This window comes from Coloeus monedula, assembly GCF_965178545.1.
Source record: "Coloeus monedula genome assembly, chromosome: Z".
Taxonomy (NCBI): Eukaryota; Metazoa; Chordata; class Aves; order Passeriformes; family Corvidae; genus Coloeus; species Coloeus monedula.
This window is the reverse complement of record NC_138822.1, coordinates 67572526-67585986: the sequence shown is the minus strand read 5'-3', so window position 1 is coordinate 67585986 and position 13461 is coordinate 67572526. Positions and strand designations below refer to the sequence as shown.

Below are 13461 nucleotides of genomic sequence, written 5' to 3'. Positions count from 1 at the left end.
CAAAACCTGTAAGCTGAGGCTAATTTTTTCTTCACTGTAGAAAGTATGTGTATTATGGAGGATGTAACTAACTAACAACTTTTTAAAAGTGACAGCTTCCATGGCTATGGCTGAAAGGCTGCCTGCCAGTTTCCAAGTTAGGAAGATTAGGGACACAGAATAGTGTCATTAAAGCTAAGGGAAATTAAGGCAATTAAAACACAAAGGAATAATTTATGTTATGGACTGTTTTTAACCATCACTCTTAAAAATTGATTTCAGAAAGACAGAAAAAACATCTTTAATTTTATATATGATATTTTAACAGTGATACAAGAGGGGTACTTTAGAGATTGACAATTGCAGTGAGGCTACAGCAGCTGTTTAAGTTTAAAAAACACTTAATTGGATATAAACCTGGTAAGACCCCGTGAGTAAAAAATAAAATTCCAAGAATCAGACTTCTTAGGGACCGAATGTGTACAGCTTCTCTAGTATTGCTAAGGAAAGTTAGTTAACTAAACTGTTCACAAAAAAATGCCATTAAAAACTACTTCCTCTTTCCCCATATATGTGGCAGATTGTAAATCTTACTATCACACAATTGAAGCAGAAAGTTTATGCACACAGAAAATGACAGCACTTCTTCCATTCTTTTTTTGCTGAGATTATTTTTTTAGCAAGAGGGACTAAAAACAGTGCAGGCTTACTAATTCAAAAATGTTTTGCATATTTGTGTCAGTTTGGAGTATTTTAGCAGAAAACCTGAAAAATTGCAGAAGTATTTTATTCAGGCATGCTTTGAAGACACGATTTTGTTGTTCAAAGCTGTTGTTTAAAAAAAAAAATTAATTCTCAATTCTCCTAAATTTTGAAAGCAAGTAGGCATGTCTGCATGTTTGGTATGAAATGAAACATTTTACAATTTCTTGATCTGGAAAAAGATTATTGGGTTGATGGGGGACACAATGTGTTCTGGCTCAGTTGAAAACAATGGTCCCCATATGCTGAAGCCTCCAAAGTAATTCAGTACTTGTAGAGTATTACTTTGCAGTTTTAATTGTTAAAATTAAGCAGAATCCTCAAGAACAATACCAAAATCAGAAGATCTGAAAAGGCTTTGCATCTACCTGTTTCAATGTGAAAGATTTCACTCCATTTCTCCCCTGGAACTTCCTTGCTCCTTTTTCTATCATTTGAAACAGCCTGAATTGTAACTATGTCATTGGACGACAGGTGTTTAACCTGCAAACCCTTTCTTTTACCTAGGCAGACATTCACAGTTCAGCTCATCTCATCTCCAGGGTGGGAAAAAAGCCTCAATCTTAATGGAGAGAAAGGCTTTACCATTTAGTAAAAAACCCCTACCCTTCTGAATAAAGTAAAATCTGATACCTAGGGCTACTAGGAGGTACATTATTTGAGATAGTACTTTTTCTAAGACTGTAGAATTCTGTGCATGTGTGTTCCAGACAGGACAAGCATTTCTCATAGCCTGTGACATTTTAACAAGTTCTGAATAGCTCAGGTTTAGGCTGACACTGGCTTACAGTACAATTAGCAGTCACCACACATTGCAAAAGGACAGTCAGAAAAACAGCATTTGGAGGCAGGGGACATAACCATACCACCCTGCTTTTTACAACCATACAAAGAAAAGTACTTAGAGGATATTAGAGATTAGAAAAGATTCAGCCTGTTTTGCCTATCACCATGGTCACATACAGATGTTTTCTAAGTGGTATAACTTTCTTCCCCATGGTCAATGGCAGCAGAGTTGGGTGGCCCATGCCAGGGCTGGACTGTCTGCCTGGGCAGCCTGGTTAGGGCTACTTCTCTGAGGCACAGGTTGGGTTGCCTGAAGGAGGCTGTAATTCACACAGGAGGCACACCCATGGCAAGTCTTTTATATTCTGTTCTCAGTCTCCATACTCACAGCTGGGCAGATGAAGATTCTAGCTCTTTTATATAAAGGGAATCATTGCTCATCTGCAAAAATCCTGCAACCCCACAAAAATGATAACAGAGAGGAGAAAAAAAAAAAAAAGATTAAAAGTAAATGCAAGCTTTCCCCTAAGTCTTGCTTTTCTCTCATGGCAAGGCTATCCTTTCAGATTGACAGAGTGGAGAAACAACCTTGTATGCCAGAAGGTCATTAAAGGGCTTGCTCCATCAAGTTCTCTCCTGTGGAAGTGGTAGACACTTAAGTCACTGAATAGCAGTGACCATATATATCTAATTAACTTTGGCATCCTCAAAGTAAGAATCATATCAAAAACAATGAAACCAAACCCTAGCACAGGTGAAATTTAAAGATAGAAACTATTTTTAAATCCTGTCAGCTTTTAAGCTCCCTCAGAAGTTTTGGACTCGGCATGGAGTCACAGGATGAACATAACACAATAAGGGAAACTGGAAAGCCAGGAAAAAAGCAAATCAGGATCATTCAAGTAAGAAATTTTGAGAGGTTACTGTATCTAAAAATGCATTTTCTTCCTGGAAATCTCACTCAAATGACATTGGTCAAAAGACTGTGAATCACAACCTTTAAGAAGCTAGACAGAGACTACGTGAAGAGCAGACAAGCAAACATGCATGTAAAAAGAAGAAATGTGTTTCATTGCATCAGAAGACATACATCTGTGGGAGAAGGAGAAGTGGCAGGTCTGCTGGGCTACCATGGAGTAAAGGGAGGACAATCATTAAGAAAGCTAAATGATTTTTGTCCATCAGCTTATTTAAACTCTCAGAACAGGAAAGACGTTTTAAAAGTTTTTTAAAATTATCAGATGACTGTATAAAACACTTTATGCACACCATATAATTAATCAAGGGAATCTCTGTCACAAATAGCACTGTAGCCAAGAGCCAGTAACAATAATAAAAAAATTGGCTTTCTGGACATATAAGAAGATCCAGAGTCAGGCAAGAAACAGCAGATAAAGCACATGCCTCTGGCCCTAAATCAGCTGTTAAATGGTGCCATTACAGACATATCTCATTTTAGAAAAGAAAGCAGTTACCCAAAACACTAAATTTTGGCCTTCCTTATCACCAGGGAGAGCAGAGAGAATGAACAGTTCCTTGGGGCTTTGTTCCAGTACATCTGGAACAGTACAACAGTATTTTCTCTGTTGTAATCTGTATACTAGCATACATTTTGCAAAATAAAAGAAGGAATTAGGATGTCTTCTCTTGTTTTTAAATCTTCTGTAGGAAGTAGAGAAAGGCTGAAGGATTTGTAGATTGAGTGCACTCTCAGCACCAAGCTGTGTATGATGCAGTGGACATGCTGGAAGGAAGAGATGCCATCCAGAGGGACCTGGATAGGCTTCAGAGGTGAGACCACGCAAAGCTCAACAAGGCCAAGTGCAAGGTCCTTCACCTGCATTGGGGCAGTCCCAGACGCACCAACAGGCTGGGCAGAGAAGTGATGGAGAGCAGCCCTGCGGTGAGAGACTTGGGAGTGATGGCTGATGAAAAACTCAACATGGGCCAGCAGTGAGCACTCACAGCCCAGAAAGCCAGGGGAATCCTGGCCTGCATCCAAAGAACAGCGGCCAGCAGGGCAAGGGAGAGGATTTTGCCACTCAGTTCTGCTCTGCTGAGACCCCACCTGAAACACTGCATCCAGCTCTGGGGTCCCAAACATAAGAGGGACATGGAACTGTTGGAGCAAGTCCAGAGGAGGGCCAGGAGGATGATAAGAGGATTGAAACACCTGGCCTACAAAGACCAGCTGAGAAAGTTGGGGCTGTTCAGCCTTGAGAAGAGAAGGAAGGTTGTGTGGGGACCTCACAGACACCTTCCAGTATCTGAATGGGCCTACAGGAAAACTGGAGAGGGACTGTCTGACAGGAACTGGAGTGGCAGGGTAAGGAGGAATGGGTACATACTGAAAGAGGGAGATTTAGGTTTAATAGATGAAAGAAACTCTACTGTGAATGAGACACTGGAAGAGGTTGCTCAGAGAAGCTGTGGGTGCCCCATCTCTGGATGTTCAAGGCCAGTTTGGATGGAGCTCTGAGCAACCTGGTCTAATCAAAGGTGTCCCTGCCCACAGCAGGGAGGTTGGGACTAAATGATATTTAAGGTCCTTTCCAATCCAAACCACTCTATGATTCTATGTGATGATGCCTGTGAGAAGACTCCTGTGTCTAGCATGTATTTGATTTTAAGATAGGCAGAGACGCAGGTGACTGGTACTTGTACATAAGAGCAAGGAGAATCCTCCTTCTTAGAATCAAGGATGTTTTTACTCTCCTCCTGACTGTTGGAAGACAAAACACTCACTTCCTCTTTCAGACAAGCATGCTTCAACTGTTCAGCTTATGTCTGTTGTGAAACCTGAGAGAAGGAAAGTTACATATTGTCTTTTTAAGCTTTTAAGTTTGGAGAGCATGAGCTGCTTCATCACTCAAGACTATGGATTAATAGGATACACTATAGGTACATACAGCAAAGGACTGTTCACAGAAAAACAGCACTGCAGAGTATCTAAAAAGCATGGGACAAAAGAGATGAAAATCAAGTTTTCAGACAATAAAAGCTCCCTTGAAGAGGAGTATATAGTTTTTTATTATAATCCAGTTATAATCCATGGTTTACCAGAAAAAAAATAGGATACAAACCATGATGTTGCTTTTGGTAGAATTTGCCCTGGATTGGATCAAAAGTCAAGACTATGAATAGCAAAACAGCAAACAAATATCTTGGTACTTTATTATAACTAGTAAAAGATAAATAAAAAGGAGTAAAGCCCAGAGAATGAAATTGATCTGAGCAACACAATCACTCCTAGGAAATAAAAACTATCTGGCAGCCCTGTAAACATGTGCGAGATCAAGCTATCTGCTTTAAAATTGCATCCATCCAAAATTCTAAGTACTCCATTTAATAACTTAATGGCTATTTGTTAACTCCATCCACACCAGTAGCAGGTATCCACACTTGCAAATAACTGCTGATATGAAGAAGTCTGGCTTTTAAAATCAGTGAGTTTCCAAGTGAAGCAACCAACAGCTTAAAAATGAAGATAGGAAAATTTCTAATGGAGACTAGGACCACAGGAGAAGGTGTTTCTGTTAGACTTTGTTGGTGGTGGTGATTTGTTTGGACAATTACAGCCAGAAGGCAAATTTATAACATTCTCTCAGCTGCAAATGAAACTTAATATAGGAAATACACACCTATAAAAAGACATGGGATTTAGCACATAGAATCACAGGGTTAAACAAGGCTAGGTTGCCAACAGAGATCATGCTCTTTTCCTCCTGTTCCATCCTTTGGGTTCCCCAGTCACACAAAAATTTTCTCCAGACACATGACCCAGTATATTCTCCTCCATATATTCATCTTAGACAGACATATTCATCTTACACAGACATGTAAGACTAAAGCATGAATCTCTGCAGGTCAATCTTCTTATTGCCCAAGAACTTATTGCCCTGATTAATGAGAATTTTGAGAAAAGAAGCCAAGCATATACTATTACATATAATCAGCTTATTTTCCTACACAAAAAGCCACAGAACATAATATTTCCAGATAGGTTCTTCAGAGTGAATCACCAGGCTCTCCAGTAGACATCAGCCTATGTCAGTAAGAGCAACATCTTTATATTTGCAAAACATTTCCCTACAAAAGCAGGTCTGGGAAAAAATAAAAGTACTTAAGTTTTTCCTAGAGAGGTGATAAAGTGCTACTAAAGGAGCTTTGTTAGTTTAGGTGACTGGTGAGAACCAGTCATGAAGATACATTTCACAACCAGGTAGCAAATCTTTACTATCCTTCCAGATACATGTCCTATGCTTTCTACTAGCCTTCAGTAACTCTTCACTGCATAGAAAAAAACAAGGGCTGACCTTGCAAATGCACAGAAGCCAGAGCCTAAAGGTTAGCTGAATGATTTCTGTGCCATATTTGAGACACCTGGGATGCTAGAAAGCGAGTGACAGTCCACTAGGCAGAATATGCTACCGCATCACTACAGGTTGGAGTGACTTATGTGGCTTCCTGGAAACCATTTCCACTAGACAGAATATGCTACCTTATCACTGCAGGTTGGAGTGACTTATGTGGCTTCTTAGAAACCACTTCCACTAGACAGAATATGCTACCTTATCACTACAGGTTGGAGTGACTTACGTGGCTTCTTAGAAACCATTTTTGACTTCTCAGAAGCTTTAAATACCTCAATATATGGAGTCTTAAAAAAAATTAAATTTAAAAAGAGTGAAGCTACCCACAGGACATCCTGGAGACAAGAACCAAGGAAGTATCTGCATCATCAAATTCGTCATACCATGAAGGCTTAAAACAGCAAGCTGGAATTAACCTGAGAAGAGTCTGGCATAAAGCTGTAGGTTCTCAGAGAGGCCATGAGGGAAGTGAAAACCATTCTGGTTGGAGAGTAACTGGAGGGAGGAGATAGGAAAAGGCACATCCACATAATATAAAGGACATGACTATTTCCCAGTGGCTGTGAAAGCCATCTTTAGCACTTAAATAAATGGCCTTGTTTCCAACAGTAACTTGCAGCAGTTCCTAAAAATCTCAACGTTGAACTGCATACAATTCAGTGTCAAAAAAAGCAGGCACTTATTTCACTGTCTAATTTTAGGCATTCAGTTTCTAGAACTTCTCATACCTATTTTAGGACTCAGAAGAAACCTTAAACTTGGAACAACATCTCTGCAGACCCGAACTACTGATGCCACTGAGGAAATACACATCCCTTCCTGAGATTTTTTTTTCCTTTCCTCCATCAACAGTAATTCAAAATATAAAATAAGACACTTGGAGATAAATGGCAACTTCTCAACGGTGACAAATTCAGTACTCCAGTACTCCAAATATAAATGTCCTAGGTTTCATTTAAAAAACCAAACTAAAACTGAAATCTGCATCAGCTCTTCCCTGGAGTACAGACACTGTACAAATGCAAGGGTGTGGCTCATCTCTGAAATTAGCATGTGAAAAGCTATTTTTATAAGCATAGCAGCAGCCCAGATAGAACAACTAACAACTCACTTAGCTATTAGCTGTGTTTAAAAACAGATGGATGATTACTAATCATGCACAATCAAAACACAGATGGCATGCTGAAAGGTTAGTATCTGGAGTATATGTCTTTCACAGCTTAAGGATTGCTAGATGAAATGCTTCTGGACTAAACAAATTTTTTTTCCTGTACAACTTTTCTTCTGCCATATAAAAGGACAAAATTCCTATTTATTGAGAGAATGAAGATCTAAATCAAAAGAACCTCCCTTACCCTGCTCCGGCAAACCGTAGCAGTCCTGATCTGCAGGCAAGTTTATTTTGCATGCCTATTCACCCCAACTCTACAAACTGTGAAACTAGCTTATGAAATGTACCTAATGCACAAAGAAAATCCTCAAAAACCTAGCCAAATTTCTGACAACAGAGAGACAGTTAAGCAAAGTGTGCCAAACTATTGTCAAGAAACAGACTTCTTACCTTGGGTAAGCATTTCCAAAAAACTGTCTTAACAGCTGAACTCGTGCCAGATAGCCCAACAGTGGGTATACCGTCATCATTTGGAACAGCAGGAATATTCTTGCAACAAATGACATGATGTCATCACTGGGAAAGTTATCTAGAAAATTCTAAACATATAAGTAATGTTACACATCAGTGGTGGCTTGTTTACATGTATCTGCTGGTTTTTAGTATCTGTGTGCCAGAAAGAATGGGATAAAATCCAAACAACTACAATTGCTAAATGAACTCCACAACATGAAAAAACCTCTTCCTCTTTTACAACTGCCTTGCCACCAAATAACAACTGATTTTTGAATATTACTAGGCTGATGTCAGTATTAATGCTAGTATCACATAAGGAATCACTTTCTGATCTTCTGAACATCCTCAAATAATCCAGGCTGTGGAGGGGCCACCTAACCTTTTAGGCAGATGGATTCATATGCTCCTATTATCTGTTATATCATACCTACTAATTAAAAACTGTTATTTAGTAAGTAAAACTGCATCACATACAAATGAGGAAGGGATCATACGCTACAAGTGGAAACATCCAAAAAAGTATTATAAGACTTAAATATCAAGAAATATACAAATGGCTTCATAAGCACTTGAGATAACTACAGAAAATAAATGGGAAGAAAATCACTCATTATGTTATTTAACTGTGGATTTCATCCTGTGAAATTATTTTAGGTGGTTAAAAAATCGTTTAATGGTTTAACATGGTACTAGTTCTAACTAATCCACAGTCAGAGGAAGCCTTTAAATGCCGCTTTATTGCTAAATATTATGCCAGAGTTATAGAATACCTGGCATAAAATGGATCCCCCCCCTCGATAACTGCTATCTCTGAAGCAGCTTAAGGGTGTGGAAATTTGCCTATAAGCAAATAAGAGTTTTTAGCCTTCACACAGTGTTTCACGTGATGGTATTATCTGAAGAACTCTGCTGGCAAGGCTCACCAGAATGTCAGACTGGAGTGTCAGACTCCAAAATACTTGCAGTGAGGACTCCTATCTAAACAAGCTTGTTTTCACATTCTGGTTCTTCTAGAGTCCCAATGAGTCACTGCACACACGTCTCAGGATTAGAGAAGCTAAAGAAATGAAAGGCTCAACTGTTCACTTACTCATTTCAGTCCTTCTTCATCACTTTCACACAGTATTTATTGAATGTTTGTTTTTCACTGAAATATTGGGAACCATTTATAAATATAAATGAGATAACACAAGCAGTACTCATCTGTTCATGGTAGTGCCCATGAGGTGTCAACCAACTGACCACAGTCAAGGGCAGATGTGTCTGCTAGAGTGAATCACAAACCAAGAAGCAGAAGCTGGGGTTCATTTATTGCATATTTTTAAAAAAGTTAAGGACAAATATGGCATCTTAATGTGTATTAGGAAGAGCATTGACAGCAGGTCAAGGTAGGTGATCCTGCCCCTCTACCCTGCCCTGGTGGGGCACATCTGGAGTGCTCTGTCCAGTTCTGGACTCATCAGTACAACAGATACATGGAGCTCCTGGAGCAGGTCCAGCTCAGGGCTACAGAGATGATCAAGGGACTGGAGCATGTCTCTTACATGGAAAGGCTGAGGGAGGTAGGCCTGTTCCTGTTGCACCTCATCAATGTATACAGGCATCTAAAAGGAGGGTGCCAAGAGGATGGATCTGGATCTTCTTGGTGGTGCCAAGCAATAGGACAAGAGGCAAGGGGCAGAAGCTGATGCACAGAAGTTCCACATGAACATGGGGAAGAACATCTTTACTGTGTGAGTGACCAAGCACTGGAACAGATTGTCCGGAGAGGTTCTGGAGCCTCCCTCACTATGCCAGAGCATATCCAGAGCATATTCCAGAACCATCTGGACACAATCCTGTGCTATGTGCGCTGGGATGGCCCTGCTTGAGCAGGGAGGTTGGACCAGATGACCCACTGTGGTCCCTTCCTAAAAATCCATTTTGTGATTCCATGAAATACATACTGCAGTAAAGTATCTCACCTGTTCAATGCACTCTTTGGATAATGGTGGAGAAGGAAAAGATGCAAAAATTATCACTCCAACATAGAGATACGTTAGTCCAACCAGGAAGTATGCAATAGAGAGGTCTCTCACCTGAGGAAAAACAAGACTTTATTTTGGCCAACACTGACACACAAAACCAGATGAAATAAAAACCTTGTGAGATTTCTATTTCATTTATTACTGTTGCTTTTATATGCATTACTTTTTTATATTTACTACTATCACTTAATACATCTTTACTTTTACTTTCTACTACTTGAATGGAGACTTCAGACCTGGTCCTGATCAGATCAGAAAGCTGCAAGGAGATACCCCAAAGTGGAGCTAGACAAGTATTATTTATCTCTCAACATACAAAAAAGCCACCATGAAAGAGATATGCCAATAGATGTAGCATGTTATTCCTGATGCACAAACACACACTGGTTATTAAAACAAACAAGAAACCCCTTCTACTTTCTTACATTCCCCTATTCCTACTAAGACCCCTAGGACACAGACACACCTGTCTAAGACAGAAAGCCCAGCAATGCCCTATGTTAAATTTCTTGTCATGAATAAAATCTTGCAATCAAAGACATCAGTGTACCCAACTGCAGATATAAAAAAAAAGGAATTTAACCAAAGGTTTTAAGGATAGAGTGCTGAAGCAAGGGTCATAAATCCCTATTTAACTATACTACATACACTTAAGTATGGATTTAAACCTAAACTTCAATGCTCAGTTCTGAAAATTTTGGCTATTTTTATAAAATATATAATAAATACAAATATTTTCCATTACCCAAAAATAATTACGTATTTATTACAGGAAAATAACCAGCAAAAAAAATTAAGTACTTTATGAAACTACAGAATCCACATATACATCAGAGTGATCTCACAGAAATGCACTTGGTGGGTTATTCTTCTACATCAATTCCTTCCTTTGGAAATAAAGAGGGAGACCATTTGTTTCTAGTTATTAACTATATTCTGTATAGGCTTATGTTACAAAAAGACTCATCACCTTACAGCAAACCATTTGTTCAGCTACTGCTAATCATCACTTCTTAAAGGATTACTAGTAATGTTTCAATACATGGCCCTATTTTCTTAAGACTGAGAAGCAAGTCTTACTAGTTCAGGGACAGCACCAAATTACTAGGATTATACTGGTTTCCAGCCAGCTCACTGAGCATGAGCAAAGCCTGCTCACATCTGTGCATGAAAATTTTTCCCTACATGCTTCTTCACACTATCTTGTTGACAGAAGAAGCATATCCTACACCATTCCAGCCTCTGCCAAGGGCAAGGCAATCCTTGAGGAAAGCATAAAATGCTAGACTATGAGTTTTAAGAGAAATTCAGATGGAAGGCAGTGAAAGAAGTGGAATCTCCTACTGATTCTGCCAGTGTTTTTGGGGTAGAAGATTGCTGTTTGATAAGGAGTATTATTTGCCCCTTAGAGGCTGATGGGAAAAAGGCATCAGTGTTCTCTGAACACGTCTCCCACGGTGGCCTTCAAGCTCCCAGAAGCTGCACATTTCTAGCTGCAACCTCTTCCTCCTGCTGACCACATGAAAGCACATGAAAGATGATTCCCTAGATTTCACTCTCCTCATACTGGTCACTGAGTAAGGACTATCAACTTTCACCAGAAGCTAAGCAGCAGCATTTTCTTTAAATTATACTCAGACTTTCTCCTCATGACATGAGAAGTTGTACAGCTATATGTTTCTATACAACATCTACATCTTCAAAAGCATCAGTGCTCACCCTAAAAACTGATTTTAAGAATACAAAATCTGAGCATCCAGATTTCTTACAGGTATTTATCAGCAACTTCCATTAACTGCAGGACTCAGAGACTAATCACAGTATGGCAGTTTTGCAAAGAGATACAGACTCTCGTCTCTTGAGGACAGGACTTGGACAATTTTTCAAAATGTATCCAAGACCTTCTTAATGCACATAATCTACCAAAACCTGCTTTAAATTTGGTATTTTAGATGTATTCCTAATGCATAAAAACAGCATAGCTACTCACAGTTGTTATTTGTACTCTGCCTACACATAAGTTCTAGAACCAACTGTAAAACTATTTTTGCTGTGACAAGTGCATGCAGTTGTGAGGGCAAGAAATCTGAAATAAAATTCTTACTGCTTCCTTTGGACATGAAAAATGGTAGATAGGTGGTGTGCTATTACTTCCAATTATACTAACCAGTTCATGATTCTTTCTTAAGGGTGTATGATTTAATCTGCACTGAAACTAAGTGCTGAGATAATTTTGATAATTTATTTTCATAGATGTAACACAATAGACTGTTCTCTTCAGGTGCTGTCACCATACAAAGAGTACCCAGATTTCAATTTCAATAAGCTACTAGAAAAGAAATAGACAACTTGAAAACCTGGATTTATTTTTTTCTCAAACATCCATCAGCTGCCTTCCAAACATATGCTGCTGTGTCTGAGATGGTTATCTTTGTACAACATGTGTTTGCTTACATAACAGGAACATCATTTGATTAATGTTCATTACTCCTCAAGAGACCTGGGTTCACTCCCTAAAGACCTTGACAGTACTGTTTAGACAGCATAATTCCAGATAAAATCAAAGGACACATGGGGAGAGACAAAAAGATTAATTTTAACTAAGAGCAATAACTACACTTTTCTATTTTAAATTTGATACTTGAGGCATTTACATTCAAAATGGACATCGCTGTGGTGAAAGCTGCCTAAGCATAAGAATATAGCGATTCTTACAGCCACAATTTAAGAATCAAATGTAGAAAAAACTATGTCGGAAGCAGGAAGTACTCGTAGAATCACAGTGGAAGTCTCAAGGTAAGTATCTAAGGTAACATGCAGGTCACAGTCCATAAGGATCACAGACTGATACCTGCCAAACGCTTGTCAAGTACACCAGAAGTAACAGGCAGATTTTGAGACAGAGCTTGGAGAACCTATGTTAGCTGCAGTTCCTGCTGACCAGGAGCTCTCCTGGTCAGATACACCGAACAAAGTGTTAGAAGTGGCACGGGAAGAAGAGAAAATTGGGTGATCAAGGCTGGCAGCAGCAGTAGAACAAAGGAAGAAACCAGCCTCCTAAGAAAAGGATGAGTCTGATAAATCAGGTGGAGCTAGCAAAGACAACCCTGAAAGTACCTAGACAATATTGTAGCATACCCACAGACCAGTCAGTACTCAGCTGCTAGCTGGACCTGCAGCACAGGATTTGACACAGCATAGAGAAGGCTCTGTGGCTCTGCAGATATTTCTTATGTGGTGCTGCAAAGAACAGGCTGCTTCCAGGCCTTGATTTGCCTGTTGAATGCCATGGAGAAAACAGTTCACTTTCTTCCTCAGTACCAGTGAAAGGTAGCTTGTAGAGTTGTTTCTCGGATGGAGAAGCCTGTATCAGTGCTTAGTAATGATTACCACATTCAAATTCAAAAGGTACCTTTTGATCATTCCATTTCAGATTAGTGCTTCTCAAGAGAGATGCCGTCTCTGTAATACCTCAACAGGACTCGATCTATATCATAAAACCAGATTTCTGCATCAAGGGCAAGTGATAACATTTAACTGGGTGACAAAAAACGTATTTCACTAGGATGGATGATGCTGTGCATAATTTTGGCTGGAAAAGAAACCAGTGGTATGGCACCATCAATGGAAGCTCACAGTGTTTCTTTCCATACTGCAGAAAATAAGTACCATTTGCAGCTCCATGCCTTCTGCGTTTAATACCTACACAAAAAACATCTCCCCACTCCCAGCCTTTCTCCCAGGTACATCCACAAACAACTCTTAGGCGACAGCATATTCAGCACTAGCATATTCATGCCTGCAGATCATGCTGGGCTTATGTAGCATCTGTACAGATGCTCAGGGAAACTGATCACAGACATGAATCAGGAAAAAAACCAACCAACCAAAACCCACAACTAAGCCC

General features: G+C 39.4%; 1 protein-coding gene across 7 annotated transcripts in view; it reads right to left on the bottom strand.

Moving 5' to 3' along the window:
- The window catches only part of SLC38A9 (solute carrier family 38 member 9), a 47768-nt gene that overhangs the window by 3899 nt on the left and 30408 nt on the right, over positions 1-13461 (bottom strand). For all 7 annotated transcript variants that reach the window (XM_082301480.1, XM_082301485.1, XM_082301483.1 and 4 more), the window contains 2 exons: positions 9492-9605; positions 7462-7610 (listed from right to left, as the gene is read on the bottom strand). In XM_082301480.1, the coding sequence (XP_082157606.1) occupies positions 7462-7610; positions 9492-9605 (263 nt within the window). The remainder of the gene's footprint in view (positions 1-7461; positions 7611-9491; positions 9606-13461) is intronic.